Source organism: Oncorhynchus clarkii, chromosome 33 (genome assembly GCF_045791955.1).
Source record: "Oncorhynchus clarkii lewisi isolate Uvic-CL-2024 chromosome 33, UVic_Ocla_1.0, whole genome shotgun sequence".
Lineage (NCBI taxonomy): Eukaryota > Metazoa > Chordata > Actinopteri > Salmoniformes > Salmonidae > Oncorhynchus > Oncorhynchus clarkii.
This window is the reverse complement of record NC_092179.1, coordinates 14,157,718-14,177,660: the sequence shown is the minus strand read 5'-3', so window position 1 is coordinate 14,177,660 and position 19,943 is coordinate 14,157,718. Positions and strand designations below refer to the sequence as shown.

General features: G+C 46.2%; 1 protein-coding gene across 1 annotated transcript in view; it reads right to left on the bottom strand.

Annotated features, from left to right (window-relative positions):
- The window catches only part of LOC139393271 (protein O-mannosyl-transferase TMTC1-like), a 115,543-nt gene extending 96,022 nt beyond the window's left edge, over positions 1-19,521 (bottom strand). The window contains exons 1-4 of the mRNA XM_071141774.1: positions 19,099-19,521; positions 14,769-14,946; positions 6,072-6,145; positions 5,684-5,866 (exon numbers count right to left, since the gene is read on the bottom strand). Of these exons, the coding sequence (XP_070997875.1) occupies positions 5,684-5,866; positions 6,072-6,145; positions 14,769-14,946; positions 19,099-19,391 (728 nt within the window). The 5' untranslated portion in view covers positions 19,392-19,521. The remainder of the gene's footprint in view (positions 1-5,683; positions 5,867-6,071; positions 6,146-14,768; positions 14,947-19,098) is intronic.
- Between the last annotated feature and the right edge of the window lie 422 nt (positions 19,522-19,943).

Here is a 19,943-nt window from a genome sequence, read left to right as displayed (position 1 = left end):
TTATAGCAAAGCCTCCTTCACTCATGCCGCCAAACTTACCCTCGTAAAACTGACTATTCTACCAATCTTCGACTTCGCCGATGTAATCTACAAAATAGCTTCCAACACTCGACTCACCAAACTGGATGCAGTCTATCACAGTGCCATCCGTTTTGTTACCAAATCACCTTATACCACTGTCATGACGTTGGCCTGGGGGGTAGGTTTATGACAGTCATAAATACCTCTTCCCCCCTTTTTCCTCTTTCTACCCTACTGAGGTTACATTTGCAAAACCCTTGGTTAACATAGAGATTCTGGGAACGTCAGAAGGTGGGGGGAAATTAACTGTATTCTGGTAATCTGACCAATGGAACATATGCGGTGGTACTTAATGAATATGATGTCAGTTCGGTTGTCATCTGAAACATTCTCATCAATGATAAGATGACATAACTCTGATGTGTAGACTTTCCAATGTAGAGTTTATCGAATTCACATGGAATTGTTGTTCAATTTAAATGTTTGAATATGAAATTATTCGTGATGGGATGAAATGTGATTTTAGCTTCTAAAATGTGAGATTTGGGTTTTCATAAGACAGGGAGGGCTCTGCTCAATCAGTGGCCAGCCCCTGTGAAGGAACATGGGCTATAAACCTTTTCAAACGCCCTCCTCTCCCTTCCTATATAAGTCCTTGACGACAATATAACCTCCTGTTACGAGGATGTAGGACGACGGTCCGATGTCAGAATAGTTCAGATAATAACTACAGAATGAAGCCAACATCAGCGTGAGCTTTGGTTGCGAATGGTATGAACTTTGAACTCTTATTCACTACAGAAGTGATACCTCCTAGCCGTTGAGTTAGCAACAGCAGCTGCAAACGCAGGTTAGGAAGGAACAGACAGAGTGTACCGTCTACCACACAACGATGTTACTACAACCTATCCAATTGACAACCAGAGACATTCTTCAAAAGACTCGGTTGGGCAACACGGCCTTCATCTACCACCAACCTACCGAAGCACAGCTCAGAGTAAATATTTATTGCATTTTCATTTTCCAAATGGGTGGTAATTTAGAATGCATAAGATACTGTATTTACGATAGCACAGCTTCTTCCCCTTTTTCCTCAGTCTTATACAAAATGTTGTTTAAATGCGGAGAGCTTTATGTCCCTACCAGCCTATTGTGTCACACTCGGAAGTTCTTCACAATGTATTTCTTTGTAGGTTATAGACTTGATATAATATAGCCAAAATAATTAATTTCCGTTCTTTCTTAGGTTCCCTGTCTTTGCGCCTGACCTATTTAGCGTGTTTATATGCTGTTTAATATGACCTGTAGCCTATTTGAAATGATGAGGGCTTCTTACATTCCCCTTTTCATGTTCATTTAAAGTACTTTTCATTCCAATCATATGGTTTGGTTTCAATACTCCACAACCAAATAGTAGGTCCATGTCGTCACAAAAATAGATGGGTTGATGGTTAAATTGTGGTTTAAATGAACGGAGCGAATTTGTGGTGTCAGTTTTTTTGTCCTGTGAGCGTGGAGCGGTTTTTAGCGGTTGGAAAGAACGTGGAGTGCTGGAGCAAGTACTGCTCCATGAGCGATGAGCAGGATTTCCCACCATTCATATACCCTGCTTATCAGTGACAGGTCTCCAAACAGGCCAGAGAGCTGTGGCCCAAGGGCTCTCATTACAGATAGTTGACCGAGTGCGCGCGCACACACACACACACACACACACACACACACACACACACACACACACACACACACACAAATATTACATAGCGTACACACAGGCTCACATACTATCTCCATCTTTCTCTCCCTCCTTAATTCCTTCCCTCTCGCTCTCTCTCTCTCTCTATTTTCCCTCCCACTCCCTCCCTCAGTTCTATCAGTTAGTCCAGCCTGTAGATACATGAACAGCTGATGGTGTTTAATTAAGGCCCAAATTAAATAAGCATCTATTAAATCTTCCCAGCATATCAAAGAGCCAGGCACGGGACAGGCGTGGGGAGAGATCTAACGCACCCCCACACATATCACTAACCTATCTCCAACGCATATCTAATGCATGTTGACAGCTACTCTTCCCTCCGGTCGCCCAGAAGAAAGGGCGACCGGAGGGAAGAGTGGGAGAGGGGGGAAAAGAGAAAAGGAGATAGGGAGGGAGTGGAAAGAGTGAAAGAGGATAAGAGCGAGAGAGGGAGAAAGGTAGAGAGAAGGAGAGAGGAAACGTAGGGGTTTGGCTGGAAATGCTATTGGATCTTCCTTGCTGAATTCCTGAGGTGATCCGTATTTCCTGTTCCTTGGCACCAGTATCAAAGACAGTACAGTGAGATGAGAGGCCGGAAAAGAGTGTGTTTTCAATGAATACTCTCTCCCTCTCCTCATCCTCTCTATATGCCTTCATACACATACTCTCTCTCTCCATCTAACAGGGCCTGTGGAGCTCACACACTCTCTGTCTCTCCCTCTAACAGGGCCTGTGGAGCTCACATACTCTCTGTCTCTCCCTCTAACAGGGCCTGTGGAGCTCACACACTCTCTGTCTCTCCATCTAACAGGGCCTGTGGAGCTCACATACTCTCTGTCTCTCCCTCTAACAGGGCCTGTGGAGCTCACATACTCTCTGTCTCTCCCTCTAACAGGGCCTGTGGAGCTCACACACTCTCTGTCTCTCCCTCTAACAGGGCCTGTGGAGCTCACACACTCTCTGTCTCTCCCTCTAACAGGGCCTGTGGAGCTCACATACTCTCTGTCTCTCCCTCTAACAGGGCCTGTGGAGCTCACACACTCTCTGTCTCTCCATCTAACAGGGCCTGTGGAGCTCACACACTCTCTGTCTCTCCCTCTAACAGGGCCTGTGGAGCTCACATACTCTCTGTCTCTCCCTCTAACAGGGCCTGTGGAGCTCACACACTCTCTGTCTCTCCCTCTAACAGGGCCTGTGGAGCTCACACACTCTCTGTCTCTCCCTCTAACAGGGCCTGTGGAGCTCACACACTCTCTGTCTCTCCCTCTAACAGGGCCTGTGGAGCTCACATACTCTGTCTCTCCCTCTAACAGGGCCTGTGGAGCTCACACACTCTCTGTCTCTCCCTCTAACAGGGCCTGTGGAGCTCACACACTCTCTGTCTCTCCCTCTAACAGGGCCTGTGGAGCTCACATACTCTCTGTCTCTCCCTCTAACAGGGCCTGTGGAGCTCACACACTCTCTGTCTCTCCCTCTAACAGGGCCTGTGGAGCTCACACACTCTCTGTCTCTCCCTCTAACAGGGCCTGTGGAGCTCACATACTCTGTCTCCCCCTCTAACAGGGCCTGTGGAGCTCACACACTCTCTGTCTCTCCCTCTAACAGGGCCTGTGGAGCTCACACACTCTCTGTCTCTCCCTCTAACAGGGCCTGTGGAGCTCACACACTCTCTGTCTCTCCCTCTAACAGGGCCTGTGGAGCTCACAGCAGACACATACAACTCTCTTCTGTTCCATCCCTTTCTGCTGGGTTCATTCACAAATCACAGCTCCACACACACACACACACACACACACAGAGTCCGAGGTCTCCCCACCGCAGGCCCCATGGCAGATCGGCTTTCAGAGAAGAAATATGATGTGCGTGCGGTCAAATTAGAGATTCCTTCTTCTGCACTAACACACACGCCATCCCTCAGAGAGAGTTCCTGTCACCACTGGCTGAGACACTGATAGGGCTCTGGGCTTGTCTGTGGAGCTTTAACATACTGCAAAGGATTACACAAAAACACAAACGCATGAACACACACACACACACACACTATTCTTTCACATCTGTCTCTTACCCTCTCCCCCCACACAAATTAATCTCTCCCTCCTTCCCCTCTCATTCTATCTCCATTAATCTCTCCATCGTGTTGTGATGTCATAGCCACACCCCAGAGATGGTGGTGAGGTTGGTGTGAGGTGAGTAGCAGATGCTACTAGTGATGATGTTGGTCTGGAGGGGATGAGAGAGAGTCCAAGCCCAGCATCAGTGCTTGGTTTGGGGTATGACTCAAGGCTGCAGTGCCGGTGGTTGAAGGTATGGAGCTCAACACATGAAAGAGGGGACGAAGAGAAGACTGTGGGCCAGGAGCGGTTTTGGTGGCTGAGGACAGGGAGCAGAGATCAGGGTAGTGGCCCAGACATGGTGCCTGATTGTGGACATAACTCTGGGCGTTCTCTGGTGGCTGGAGGGAATTGAAGTTGTGTGTGCAGTTTGTGTGTGTTTTCTGGCTGGAGACGCAGAGGCATGTTGCTGTGCCATGTAAACACACAGCCAGGCCTGGCAGCAGGCAAACACGGCTGTTCGGGTGTGTGTGTGTGTGTGTGTGTGTGTGTGTGTGTGTGTGTGTGTGTGTGTGTGTGTGTGTGTGTGTGTGTGTGTGTGTGTGTGTGTGTGTGTGTGTGTGTGTGTGTGTGTGTGTGTGTGTGTGTGTTGGGAACAGAACAATAGTCCAGAGCAGCAGGGAGAAAAAGCAAGCCACAAGTAAGTAGCAGCAGTAGCGCTATACACCATTCATCAGCCCACAGTAGGGGTTAGTGGTGCACTCATTCATTCACTATCAGACCAGCACAGCTGTTGTAATACTACAACAGTACGGAAGGCTATTACAGAGGCTTAGCAGTGAGTCTCTATGAGAGGCCTGTAGTCCAGGGCTGTCTGTCAGCCTGCTCCGTGGTAGCACTCGCAAACACACACAGTTTGAGCTCTCCACTGTCATATTAAGAGGTGTCCATCCAGAGGAAGACATAAACAAGACACAGGACATGGCTTAGAGGGACACGATACCGAGAGTAAATTCCTGGCAGGACGGGGTGTGATGAGCAAACACAAAAAAAAACATCCAACTACTAAAGGGACACATTTACACACAGAGACACACATGGATAGTGACGCACACACACCCAGACACACTCAAGTCCCACAGCCACACGACTCAATGACAGATGCCTGGGGCAGTTGCCCTAACATAACCCCCTAATACACACACACAAAAACACACGCCCCCCCCCACTGTTAAACCCTCTAATGTGTTATCAGAGGCCAGCCCACTGAACACAGGCTAATTCCAGCACATTCCAACACTGCATGGGGTGGAGGCCCACAAAACATCAGGACCTGGCTTTGGCAGGGTGGACTACACACACACACACACACACACACACACACACACACACACACACACACACACACACACACACACACACACAAAGCTGTCTACGTAGCAGTAGTTTTCACCCGTCTCTCCCTTTGTCTGATCCTGTGTTTACAACCCTCTGTAATATACACCCCAGAGATGCAGAAACCAGGACATTCTCATACCAACATTTGGCCATGCTGTTACTGTACACACGTGTTATTCTGTCTCGATAGATGGCTGATGCGCCAACTTAACTGGCTGGTCCAACCGTGCTTTTAGGAGAACAGTCAACAGTTAGGAGAGAATAACAGGAACTCTGGTCTGTAGGAATACTGAAATGACCTGGGTGGAGTGTGCACACACACACGAAGATGTGTTTCTTTCCAACACACACATACAGCTAATTACATATAACCAGCTCATTCACACACAAGCTGACAACAGTGACAAAGGGCTTCTTAGGCAATCAAGCCATCTTAACACACCCACTCACAGACACACACACACACACACAGTGGACTTACAAGAGGAGGGGCTTGCGGCAGAGCACCAGGGCGTCGTAGAGCACACACACCCCGAAGACGGTGATGCCCGTCTCCTTGACCAGCATAGCACAGGTGCCCAGCAGCAGGCTGGCACCCAGCGCCCACACAGACACCGTGGAGGGCAGAGAGTCTGCAGAACCAGAACCACACACACCCACACTCCTGGAGAGAGAGAGAGAGAGAGAGAGAGAGAGAGAGAAGGGGGAGGAGGGAGTGCTATTAAGTAAAGAGAAAATGTTTTAAAAAACTACACAATCCACCCCCCAGAGTAGTGACAGAGAGAGAGCGAGAGAGAGAGAGCGAGAGAGAGAGCGAGAGAGCGAGAGAGAGAGAGAAAGAGAGAGAGAGAGTGTTAGGGTTTTCTTACCTAACATAGGAGAGAAAGGCCAGGAGGAACAGCATGCAGGCCAAGACATCCGCCCTGCCCACGATACCAGACACCTGAAACATACACAAACAGAGTTTACATTAGTCCTGTGGCTCAGGTGACCCGGACAACCTGTAGACTAGTGACAGAGTAGAGTGGGTGTCCATAGGGAAGTCTATTATGTTGCTAGGTTACACTGAGACACATAACTCTGTTACATAACACTGTGTTATGGTACAGTCTGCCAGCAGAGGTCCAGAGACAGTTCAGGGCAGGTTGGAGATGAGACAGTCACTTCTGTATATTTACCACAAAGTGCGCTGATGTTTGAGCATCTTCTCCAAGAGAGAGACCTAGTTAGGTGGCAATACTTTAGGTGTGATATGTTAGCTGGTGATGTTAGGTTGTGTTACAGTTCTGTTTGGGTCTGAGGAACGTTAAGTTCCAGTGAGGTCTGCAGTTTTTAAGTCTCTTCTGCTGTGAGGTAGTTAGTCCAGACAACGGAGAAAAAAAAACACAGACCGAAAAAAAAACACAGACCGAGACAGAGAAAGAGAGATAGAGCGAGAGAGAGACAGAGAGAGAGAGAGAGAAAAAGTCAGACTCAGAGATGAACAAGGTCAGATAGGAGCTGTGAGATCATAAATCTCAAAACCTCCAGGATAGGAAGACGGGGGGATGGAGAGAGGGAGGGGTAAGGAGGAGAGAGAGCAGTGGGATAGCAATAGATGAAGAGGACGGGAAGGAGTAGATTGATTGCCACCCTCCAGAGAGTCTGTAAATATAACAGTCGGTCCCAGAACCTTTTCATCAAACTGGCAAAACAGCCAACATGTCACTGTGTGTGTGTGTGTGTGTGTGTGTGTGTGTGTGTGTGTGTGTGTGTGTGTGTGTGTGTGTGTGTGTGTGTGTGTGTGTGTGTGTGTGTGTGTGTGTGTGTGTGTGTGTGTGTGTGTAAGGGTACAGGGACCTCGGTTCGGTCTGCACTGTGAATCCAAATGAATACATAGAAAACTAGAGCCTATGTGCACATTGCAATCACTATAACAGCCCGGAACTAGTTTTGTGCGATGGCGAGTGGTGGAGTCGTTAAACCAGGATACTCCATCATCATTTACATCTCCAGTTAGGGAAAATTAGGGCTTCCCAGTAGATTACAATGGCGATGGAGAGAGAGAGTATGTCACCACTGCTCAATGAGAATAGCCTATGCAGCTGCCAACACACTTCCACCTCTCGCCCCCATTTCAGAAAACAGGTAGTATCCGCTCTATATAAGCAAGCTAAAGCCAAAATTGTGAATGAATTGGCCAATGACCCTGTGTTGAGCTTACTACAGATTAATGGGCCTCCAGGGCTACAGAGAGATACTTAACAGGTTTCCATTGGCCCAGGTTTATTCGACAAAAGCTATGACATTGCGACACGTGTACTGGAAACAGCTGATATAGGAGACATTTTCAAAAGATCGACAAAATTTTTACCCATTTGACAAGGGTGGGTGTTTATTTTGTCGAACTTTCTTTGTGATAAAATGATGATGGAAATATATATATTTTTTTTATCAATTATGATTTGCGAAAACCTTTGAAGGTACATACATATAAGGTCATCACGTAACTATAAGCTCCACTCTATATTTAATTATATTTTTATTCATGCGCAATGTGACTTAATGGGCAACGGAAACACTTCAACCACAAACATTTTATTCGACATTGTAGGTTTTTGCAAAAAAGTTTTTTTGTTTGTTTGTTGCTGTGGCATCTTCATGTCCACCTGTTTTTAAATCGACACAAGATAGTTCAATGGAAACGCACCCCAGCAAGCAATAGTCAGCAGCATACCACTGCTGGCTTGCTTCTGAAGCTAAGCAGGGTTGGTCCTGGTTAGTCCCTGGATGGGAGACCAGATGCTGCTGGAAGTGGTGTTGGAGGGCCAGTAGGAGGCACTCTGGTCTAAAAATATCCCAATGCCCCAGGGCAGTGATTGGGGACATTGCCCTGTGTAGGGTGCCGTCTTTCGGATGGGACTTTAAACGGCTGACTCTCTGAGGTCATTAAAGAACCCATGACACTTATTGTAAGAGTAGGCGTGTTAACCCCAGTGTCCTGGTTAAATGCCCAATCTGACCATCATGGTCACTTAATAATCCCCAGTTTATGATTGGCTCATTCATCCCTCTCCTCTCCCCTGTAACTATTCCCCAGGTCGTTGCTGCCAATGAAAACGTGTCCTCAGTCAACTTACCTGGTAAAATAACGGATAAATAAATAGTCGCAAACATTCTAAATTTCTAAGAAAAACGAAATAACTGGACAAGTTAATAGAAACATAGCTTGTGAGAGCCAGGTGTGGGAAATGAGAAGTAGACACACCTCCTTTATGAGAGTCACACAAGAGAGCATATTTTTCTTTTTGTAAGAAAATTTTACAGCATAATATGTCTGAGCCATTTCACATGCATATTGCACTTATTTGAGTGTTGTTGTTGAGTAATCGTCAGTTTGCATTTAAGAAAATACAAAGTGTTGCTATTACTCCTGATGATGCTCTCATTAAGCATTATTTGACTCATGACCATATATGGAATCAGGAATACAAACACTTTGTATTTTTCTAAATAAACAAAAATGAACTACAGTAACTGTTGGCATTTCCTTTTCCTGCTTTAGAAGCTCATCAGTAAAGCAGGGGGAGGAGCCCCGTATCTTATATATTTAATTCATGAGGAAGAAGACGAGATTCTTCCACCCTTCCCTGTCTTCGCTCTTCTCCCTCTTCTCTCCCACCCCTCATCCAATTGCCCTTCATCCTTCAACTCTGTTATTTCTCTCCTTTCATCTTCCTCCATCCGTCCCTGCCTCCCACTGTGACTGAAGGTGACTCAGCAGTGTTCTCGGTACACACACAACACACATTCTTTAACAGTATACAGTATCTCAACTCAAAAACACTCCCAGCCTTAACACTCACTTAAAATATCTAAATCAGACCTTTAATGTCCTACCCCATGGAGTACCAGCTGTGTGTGTGTGTGTGTGCGCAGTGAGAAACACACATTCAAGAACATTCTGAGCCACACCCTTCTAGGGCTGCAGCTGTTTCTAATAGAATGTGCTTTAGAGACACACCCTGCCCCCTGGAATTGTCTAATGGGACATTTGGTACTGATTTACAGTGTGTGTGTGTGTATGTGTGTGTGTGTATTAGCTCTCTCTCTCTCGCTCTCTCATGAGGCACGGCGTGAGGCGAGAGGGTTCCTCATGACTGGAACTGGGGATTTGAGTACTCTATCCTGATCGCACACACGCCTACTATAGTAAAGTACTACCTTACCACACACGCCTACTATAGTAAAGTACTACCTTACCACACACGCCTACTATAGTAAAGTACTACCTTACCACACACCCCTACTATAGTAAAGTACTACATTACCACACACGACTACTATAGTAAAGTACTCCCTTACCACACACGCCCACTATAGTAAAGTACTACCTTACCACACACCCCTACTACAGTAAAGTACTACATTACCACACACGCCTACTACAGTAAAGTACTACATTACCACACATGCCTACTATAGTAAAGTACTACCTTACCACACACCTCTACTATAGTAAAGTACTAGCTCACCACACACCTCTACTACAGTAAAGTACTACCTTACCACAAACCCCTATTACAGTAAAGTACTACCCTACCACGGAACCGGCCAGGCAGAGACAGCAAGGGCGGTTTGTTGCTCCAGAGCCTTTCCGTTCACCTTCACACTCCTGGGCCAGACTACACTCAATCATATGACCCACTGAAGAAATGAGTCTTCAGTAAAGACTTAAAGGTTGAGACCGAGTTTGCGTCTCTCACATGGGTAGGCAGACCATTCCATAAAAATGGAGCTCTATAGGAGAAAGCCCTGCCTCCGGCTGTTTGCTTAGAAATTCTAGGGATAATTAGGAGGCCTGCGTCTTGTGACCGTAGCGTACATGTAGGTATGTACGGCAGGACCAAATCAGAGAGATAGGTAGGAGAAAGCCCATGTAATGCTTTGTAGGTTAGCAGTAAAACCTTGAAATCAGCCCTAGCCTTAACAGGAAGCCAGTGTAGGGAGGCTAGCACTGGAGTAATATGATCAAATTGTTTGGTTCTAGTCAGGATTCTAGCAGCCGTATTTAGCACTAACTGAAGTTTATTTAGTGCTTTATCCGGGTAGCCGGAAAGTAGAGCATTGCAGTAGTCTAACCTAGAAGTGACAAAATCATGGATTAATTTTTTCTGCATCATTTTTGGACAGAAAGTTTCTGATTTTTGCAATGTTACGTAGATGGAAAAAAGCTGTCCTTGAAACAGTCTTGATATGTTCTTCAAAAGATAGATCAGGGTCCAGAGTAACGCCGAGGTCCTTCATAGTTTTAATTGAGACGACTGTACAACCATTAAGATTGACTGTCAGATTCAACAGAAGATCTCTTTGTTTCTTGGGACCTAGAACAAGCATCTCTGTTTTGTCCAAGTTTAAAAGTACTACAGCAAAGTACTACCCTACCACACACCCCTACTACAGTAAAGTACTACCTTACCACAAACCCCTATTACTGTAAAGTACTACCTAACCACACACCTCTACTACAGTAAAGTACTAGCTCACCACACACCTCTACTACAGTAAAGTACTACCTCACCACACACCTCTACTACAGTAAAGTACTACCTCACCACACACCTCTACTACAGTAAAGTACTACCTCACCACACACCTCTACTACAGTAAAGTACTACCTCAACACACACCTCTACTACAGTAAAGTACTACCTCAACACACACCTCTACTACAGTAAAGTAATACCTCACCACACACCTCTACTACACTAAAGTACTACCTCAACACACACCTCTACTACAGTAAAGTACTACCTCACCACACACCTCTACTACAGTAAAGTACTACCTCAACACACACCTCTACTACAGTAAAGTACTACCTCACCACACACCTCTACTACAGTAAAGTACTACCTCAACACACACCTCTACTACAGTAAAGTACTACCTCACCACTGTCGTGTCTTTACTATCATTAAATTAAGACTTTTAGTTTATATCAAAGATTCTCTGTAATTAGTTACGCGATTAAACTGATTAATCATGTAACTGTAATTAAAAAGGAAGTCGGGGAACCAAGAAAAATATTCTGATTAAAGTTATAATTTTCCTAATATAACTTTTCAGATATTTTCATATCTGATCAATAGTCTTCTGATTAATGAATTCTTCTTTACCTCACGTTAGTCTCATTCCAACGTCGTACATTTTTGGTTATCTGCACGAGCGCAGTCTTCACTATGAGTCATCCATACATCAGTTGTCTTAAAATCATTTATTTATTAACTAACTAAACAATCACAGAAGTGCACACAAACAAACAAAGTAAATATGGTTACAAGAAATGATAGGGGAATGTGCCCTAGTGGGATAAACCGGCATGGCGGCTTGTTAGACAAAAGGGAAGTGGGGGTCGACTGAGTTAAGACAACGCACAGTTGATAATTATAACAATTGAAATGCTAATCCTTTGCACATGAACGCTCACTCATTCGGGAACAATTGCAATCAATATATATATTTACGCTCAGTGTGTCGTCGGGGTCTCTGTTGAAAAGTTTGTTTCTGTTGGAGAGCGTCCTTCCTCTCTCTCTCTCTGTCGTGGTCAGAAGGGATAGTTCAGAGTGACATTCATTCATGTCGTTATGGATAGATGTTTTGGCGGTTGTTGGTCTTCGCGTTCAATGATACCGAATTCCTAGCTGCAGACTAGTAATTAATATCAAAGACTTGTTCTTATTCTGTCGGTATCTATAGTCTAAGAGTTTAACCACGTGGTATGGTTAAAAGATTCAGCCATCTACTCAAACCTTGGCCCTCTCGTTATAGAGGTAAGCTGGTCTGCAACCTTTGTCCTCTCGTAATTGAGGGAAACATGGTCTGTTGAGAAATTCTCACAGTGGGGGTTTTATTCGGGAGAGCAGAAAAAGGCCTGTCCCAGGATGCCTGACCATAACTGTGCTCGTGGGCGGTCCTCTGATTTAGTTAAACTCCAAAGGGAATTGGAGTTTCTTTCATTAAACAGTCCAAAATCACATTACACAATTCCACAAACAGTATCATCCAAACTCATTCATCTTATACAACAATTAGATGTAAACCTCATATCTGAGGCTATTATATAAACAGTGTTATGGTAATGTGGCCGTATTGTCTCCCATGAGTTTCACAAAATTGTACCAAACGGACCAGTTCGTAGCTGGATTCTTCACCGATCTTTTATACCTTCTCCAGAACATAAATGTTTTTCGGAACTCAAGTTCTATGAGGTGGAAGAAATGTCTTTGTTCTCTATGAAAATTCACTCTGTCTCTATACTGTGGCCATGAGGAGATAATCTCCTCCAGGAATTTACGACCTCTCGCTGACCACAGCAGCCTGGGTGTAGGAGACAGGGAGAGGGGGGTAGGGCTTGCTCTACCCAAAGAGGGCAACGTCATGACACCACACATCCCTACTACAGTAAAGTACTACCTCACCACACATCCCTACTACAGTAAAGTACTACCTCACCACACCTCCCTACTACAGTAGTCAGTAATTTGCCTTGTCCTAGCCAGAACGGCCTGAGCCCATCCTGTTTCTGTAGCGTGAGGCAGCTTGATGTACAAGTACACCCCCTGGGCAGGACGCTAGTCAGTACCATACCACTCCTATTTAACCCAGCACCAAACATGTCCATAAACCTAGAGATATACGGTACATCTGACAATGGTGACAGTGATACACTGATCTGTCTCGAACAGACACAAAGGTGTTTCAATAATAACTATTGTGTTGACCAGAGCTGCTGTAATAGTAAGTATGGCTCTCCCACCTCTCCACTGCTGTCTCCTGGCCTGGTCTGCTCCACACACACTGGGCTCTCTTCACTGGCACAAACACACACACACAAACGCAGACTACCTCATTCTAGCCAATTACATCATTTTGCAGGAATTTGAATACAGCTGCAGCTTCCCCACTCCAAAACCTACACATGGAGTAGAATCTCTCTCTCTCTCTCTCTCTCTCTCTCTCTCTCTCTCTCTCTCTCTCTCTCTCTCTCTCTCTCTCTCTCTCTCTCTCTCTGTCTCTCTCTCTCTGTCTCTCTCGCAAAATAAGTATTTTCTCAATAACATGGTTTTTAAAGTCAGGAGAAAAATGATTCTATCTACAGTATGGCGTCCCTCACCACTGTCTGGCCTGTCTTTTCCCTACAGCTAACACACTCAACATCTACTTCGCCATGCCAACCATGTTTGTGCCTAAGTGGACAGTGAGACACACAGACGGTCAGTGGGATCCCCACATGACCTGACCAGTCTGTCTCAGCAGTCGCCATTGAGAAGAGAGGAGAGGAGAGTGGGATGAAGAGGGCTTTCAGCCTTGAACAGCACCTCCATTCACTGGCTGGAGAACTGAATGACTGCATCTTTATGGCGGCCATATTGGATACGGAGACAGGGACTGTGTGATGCCAGGAGCTTCACGGAGAGGGTGGATGAGGGATAGACCACTTTTTAATCTCTGTCTTATTGTGGTGTCTGTGTATGTGTGTGTGTGTGTGTATGTGTGTGTGTGTATGTGTGTGTCCTTCCTCATCAGTATAAGTGAAGTGAACTACAGCTGGTACTCTGGCTAATAACATAACCGGTTTACTGCACTGAGTTCATCAGACTCTGGCACCACTGGCACAGTCACTCACTGCAGAGACACAGCACTGCCAAAGACCTGCCACTACACAGCCCCGGCATCAGCCCCAGCCCTCAGAATGACTGACTACTTACTGCATGACTGCCTGGAAGACTGACACTGTGTGGAAATGGGACTGGGACTGAAGCTCCAGAAAAATTACGCTAGGGAGGCTAGTGCTGGTATGAGCTAGGAAGTTAAAGACTCATTCGAGTTGCTGTGGACAGGGGTTATGAGCTGGAGGTTGGCCCGTGATTAGCTTATGGTTTAGGGAGAAGGTTGGGCGATGAAGCCTGGGCTGAAGCTGGCCCTGGGGCCAGATGGAAGGTTGAAGGAAACTGATTGGGATGCTAGACACAGACTGGGAGTAGTCTCTCTCTCGCTCTCTCTCTCTCTCTCGCGCTCTCTCCACATTTTTCTCTTTCGCCCTTTTCATCTCTCACTCTCTCTCTCTCTGTCTCTCTCTCTCTCTCTCTAACTTTAACACATCTGTCTTTCTTCTTCTTTCACATGTGAGAATGAATTATGATTCGCCTCAACACAGGATTTGCATCCATTTCCCAAATTGTAAAAATTGCCTCGCTACTTTTGAAACATTCAAGGCTAAATTCACGGAGCTGGAACTGCAATATGAAAACGGGAAGGTTGCCTTTTCCAGACTTATTGAACAGGGACCTGATTCCCCCAGTAGCGAGATGAGTGAGTGAGAGCCCTGAGCCTGTCTCACATGTCAAGACACAGTCACAGATTACCACGTCAGAGGAGGACTGCATGTGTCACAAAGTAGTGCTACTCTACAGTATGTGAAGGAATCCATGTCATTGGTCTTACACGTGAGGGAGGAGTCATTGAGAAGAAGCATGTCTGCTAGAGGGGGTCGTGTGTGTGTGTGTGTGTGTGTGCATACTCACAGCCTCAGTGTGTATGGGGTGCACAGCGAAGAGGAGGGCGGTGAGGAAGGCCAGACGGGGGTCGTCGAACACGCAACGATCACACGTGTGCATGAGCAGACAGGTCACGGCACAGTGAAGACACACGTTGACCACATGGAAGTAGAGAGGGGTCATTCCACCCAAGAGGATGTTCAATCTGATAGAGAGAGAGAGAGAGAGAAAGATTGTAATCACCATTTTACCATCATAATTAGAGAGAAAAGAGACTTATTCAAACTAAAACTGCAGGATATGAAACATCCGCTGCTAATGTTTCACAGCCACACTGTGTCGGGAACTGTGACCCTCCTTTACAGTTTCCTCCATCACCAATGACTACAGTCCAATCACGGCTGGGGTCAATTCCATTCGACCTCAGTCAATTAAATTCAGGACTGGTATCTAACTTAAGGACTGGTATCTAACTTATCTAACTCCCTTCCCTTAATTACTAGTTTTTTGATGGTGTAATAAGGCCGAGATAAGCCATTTGGAATCTTTATATAAAATATCTTATATCTGCATATATTAGTCTATTCAAATGACATTTTTCCCCTACCCACACACAGTTATAACACAATAGTAAAATCTCCATTACACACCCAGGTACCGAAAACCATTAGTTCAGGTTACATAAAAGCATTTCTACGTGAGATTGTAATTACGCCCTCATATATTAAGCGATTCCTCCCCCGTCTCAGAGTAGAGAAGAATCCCAAACCCAAACCTCCATTATGAATTAAATTACAGCACTACTACTATCTCTGTAAAACAGCCTGTTTCTCTCATCATTAAACCGCCTGCACAGTCTGACTCCTAATACTGAAGAAACCCATACATTTCCAGGATGAAAGACTTGGAGAATCTGAAAACAGAACTTAACTAGACAGAAGGGAATCTGAAGAGAACATAACATGGGTTTTAATGGGGGAAAGACCGTCGAGCTGATTGTCATACATAAGCGATAATGGGGATGCCTCATAAAAGCCATCGTCCAATCCATTAAGTGATGATGAAAAGCAGGCTCCACCCCTCCTATTTCCTGTGTTGCGTCATAGATCAGACATAGTGGATGTTGTAGCATGCCCCGAGGAGAGGGTATTAACATGTGTAAGCCGGCCCTCTGATGTGATCTCGTTATAGGCCTTCTCAGTGAGTCATGGCGGATGTGCACTCTGTTATTAAGACCAATGCATTTCAATTAGAGACCAGAGACTGGACAGTGGACAATTTCCTGGCAATGTGATCTGACCCGGAAAAACAAGGCCTTTCTTATAGCCTACGGCTAGGATCTGGAGGTTTTCCACACCACATCCCCTGACCAGGAAAAACTCTAGGCCCACCACTGTACAGGTGTCATGTATGCTTCACCGTTGCCTAGCTACAGCACTATAGTCCCTGTATTGTGCTAGAAGTGTTGAGCCGTGCAGGTAGAGTGGTCACACTGGTCAATGCTGAAACAGACAGGTATCCAGCTCCTAAAGCATGCAGTAACTGTCCCTAGGCAGCCTGGCTGTGCTGGAGGGGACAGGGGATATGACAGAGGCTTCAGAGGTTACGACAAGCGCCTTTACACTGTTGTACCATGTTTATACTATGTCCCCTGGGTGTGATTCGGGGTGGGGTGGGGGGTGGGGGCTCTGGACCGTAAGCTGACGTGATCTCATAGCCTGTTTTTCTGTCATTCTCTGTTGTCACCCCCCTCTCTTTTCATCCCATTCACTCCCTCCCTCCCTCCCTCCTTCTCTCTACCTCCTCCTATCTCCCCCTCGCCCCTGGTCCCCCTCCTGCTCTCTCCCCAAAGCCATTGTTCCATTAGTAGGCTACATTAGAGTGCTTCAGGGGTGTGTGTCCTTCACCTTGAGGACCGTCTCAGAGGCCCGACAGTGATCACGGACACAGAAACACACTGCTATACTGAGCACAGAGCCCCCACAGGCACAGGTGTGGTGTATGTGTGCGTGTGTCGGTGTGTGTGTGTGTGTATGAGGTGTGAGTCTCGGCATGTCGAAATGACAGATATACCTAGCAGAACTTCAAGGATGTGTTTGTGTGTGTGTGTGTGTGTGTGTGTGTGTGTGTGTGTGTGTGTGTGTGTGTGTGTGTGTGTGTGTGTGTGTGTGTGTGTGTGTGTGTGTGTGTGTGTGTGTGTGTCCATATGTACCACCGTCCCATATACTGTACATGTGATAAATAGGCCCTTCTCCCATAATAATGAAGCATACATGTAAATGTGAGTCAGATTTGCCCAATTTAGTCTGAATTTAAAGAACATACAGAGGAGACCAGACAAGGTACTGTAGTGTCAGAGACACTGACAACTCCTCTCCTCCCTTCTCTCTGTGCCGTCACAAAGTATTAGACTACAGACTTGAGACAGTAAGACACGCAGGAGTAGCTTGTGCCTGTGAGTGAGCGTACACACCACAGAGAATGCATCTGGCCGGCTTTGGGGCTATGTGTAGATGGAGATTCAGCTGCTTGGCTTGGCAGCAGTGTGTGGGTAACCAACTGCAGAACCAGAAGGAGAGCGCTACACAACCAGATGCTCCATCCATCGCCTCAAAAGAGAGAAACCCATTCAAAGCATCAGCACATCAGCCTTCCCTCTCCCCCTTAACCAGTGCACTAAGTATTCAGCACACACACAGCAGCTGACAACCTCTCTGTTGTCATAATCAGCATCACACGTCTTCAGCTCTGAATGTGCCCTTTTCAAAGAGGATGCTGATACCTACGCTCAACACTGAGGAATGTAGCGCAGAGAAAGAAACACTTATTTGGCATTTATTTTCTGGCGCATCGTGCGGTGTCGGGGAGGAGCAGCACACTGTTGTCAAACGGTTCAGGCTCTGAGAAGAGGTCAGAGGATACAGCGACAGTGTGACAGTGGAGATGATGTCTTACTAAGCAAAGTATTAGAATAGATAAGTCCCATACATAGGATGGTGTGTGTGTGTGTGTATCCACAGCCCTGTGCAAAGAAAAAGCACAAAGCTTTACCAGGCAGAGAATGGGTTAATCCCATGGTTGTCTACCGCCTGACGCTTCATATTAGTATTCCAGTCTTTTCATATCTATTGTCTAGATTTCAACTTTACTGTCTGCTGAAGAAATCCAAGCACTTTGTGTCCTCACTGATTACATACAGACCTGCTGGACATGTCTATTATTATAACACTTCACTTCCCCCTCTTTTGGGCAACCGAGTGGCGCAGCGGTGCTAAAGGCGTCACTACAGACCCTGGTTCAATTCCAGGCTGTATCACAACCGACCGGGTTAGGGTTAGGCCATCATTGTAAATAAGAATTTGTTCTTAACTGACTTGCCTAGTTAAATCAGGGTTAAATATCAATCCTATGTGTGCTAGATAGAAACAGAGCCTACAGTTCTGTCAATTATTATTTTTTGTAGTTTTCATATCAACACATCTTTCAAATAGTCTGTAGTGTGTTTTTCATCAATCTGTGAAATCTGTAAACGATTAATGTTTCTGGTTGACTAATGCTTGCGCGGAGAGCCAGACCCCTCCCGCGTCCCATTGCGCTGCCTGTGACACGTCCTCTCCAGTGTGTGTGCCCGGAGATTAAATTGACACTGGCTGGAAAAGTTCCCTTGAACGACAACATTCAACACTAATATCCCAAAATGTGGCCGATCAATGTTCTGCAGCGTCAAACATATCCGCCAAAAATACATTGAAGTGAACGTTGAGAGCGAATTCAGGGACTCCACAGAAGCAACAAGTGTGTAGGAAAAAAACGGTCAACATCTGTCAGGTCCAGCTGTATTTCGACTCTAGGATATTTGAAAATGTTTCACGTTGCATTTCTGTAACATATTCTAAGATGAAGGAGCACAAATAAAATCGTATTTTCTTGCGAGTGTGCAGTGTTCATGGCACGCTTCAGCAAGTTTAGCTAACTGCGCAACCTGACCGCCGTATCATTCTGATTATAACCCATTATAGGCTACGTACATGTTTGGTGATGGTAGGTGCAGATGTGCGTCCTTCATAGCCGCTGGCGATCGACCAAGCTCAACCCAGCTCAAAGCATGATGAAACCTACAGTAGGCTGGTCTATGACGTTAGCCTATTTCGGAGAACCCGATACATGGTATTAATTGTATCGGATCACAAGTTGGATAGCTGACGAGGCCAGCACATTTATGGACATTGCCACCAACTTCAGCAACATTGTTTCTCATTCAAGCCCGAGACCAAGCTGTTCAAGTTAACTACAGAGACTTTGCAACCGATGCTGGGAAGATAACCACAGAGAGCTATAGGGGGGAGAGAGAACTTACTTGAAGGTGAGGATGCATAACGGTCTGTAGGACTTGTGGCTCGTGTTATCCGCCATCCTCTTGCCCCAAAAGTCGTTGGTGAAGATGTTCTGCAGGCTGGACCCGGGCCGGACGTCGGGGTTATTGCTGATAGCCCACACATCGTCGTGCACGAACTCCCCGTGCAGAGAGTTGCTGTAGCACAGCGCGCACAGAGCCAGCAGCACAGCATATCGACCTGCTCCTCTCCCTGCTTCTAACGGGACCGACAGGCGGAGCGGGCCAGGGGTCTTCTCTCGACCGTGTACTGTCATGTCGGCCCTCGCCTGGCAACAAGCCGCTTGGGTCTGGGAAAAAGCCGGGGTGAGTAGGGAGCCATATCCGTTCCGCTAGACAGACAGGCAGCGACTGTCTTGCCTACTGTGGGCTGCGGGGACTGACTATAAAGCAGCCAGCGAAATGAGAAGCCTCCTCTTGACGCATGCGCACGGAGCAGTACGGTCCTTCCCGGAGCTGGAGAGATTCATTTGCACCATCTAGACCGAAAATCAATAGCGCGCAGCATACTGTTTCAGCCGATTGCTATGGCACCGACATGACCTTTATCTTTAGACTAGGCCAATAATAAACTAATGATTGTCTAGGACGGGCCAGGCGGGGACGCGCTAATAGAGAGAGAGGGACATGCCCGTGTCCTGTCAGTCTGAGTGGGAGAGATGAGAAAACAAAGACATTGTCTGTCCCCGAGCTCGAGGTCACTGACTCTTACCCTGCCAAGCGCGTTATTATACACACAAAACATTTGGGGTTCAACAAGGGTTCTTCTAAGATCATCAAAGTTCTTCGAATGACCTAAGGGTTCTTGG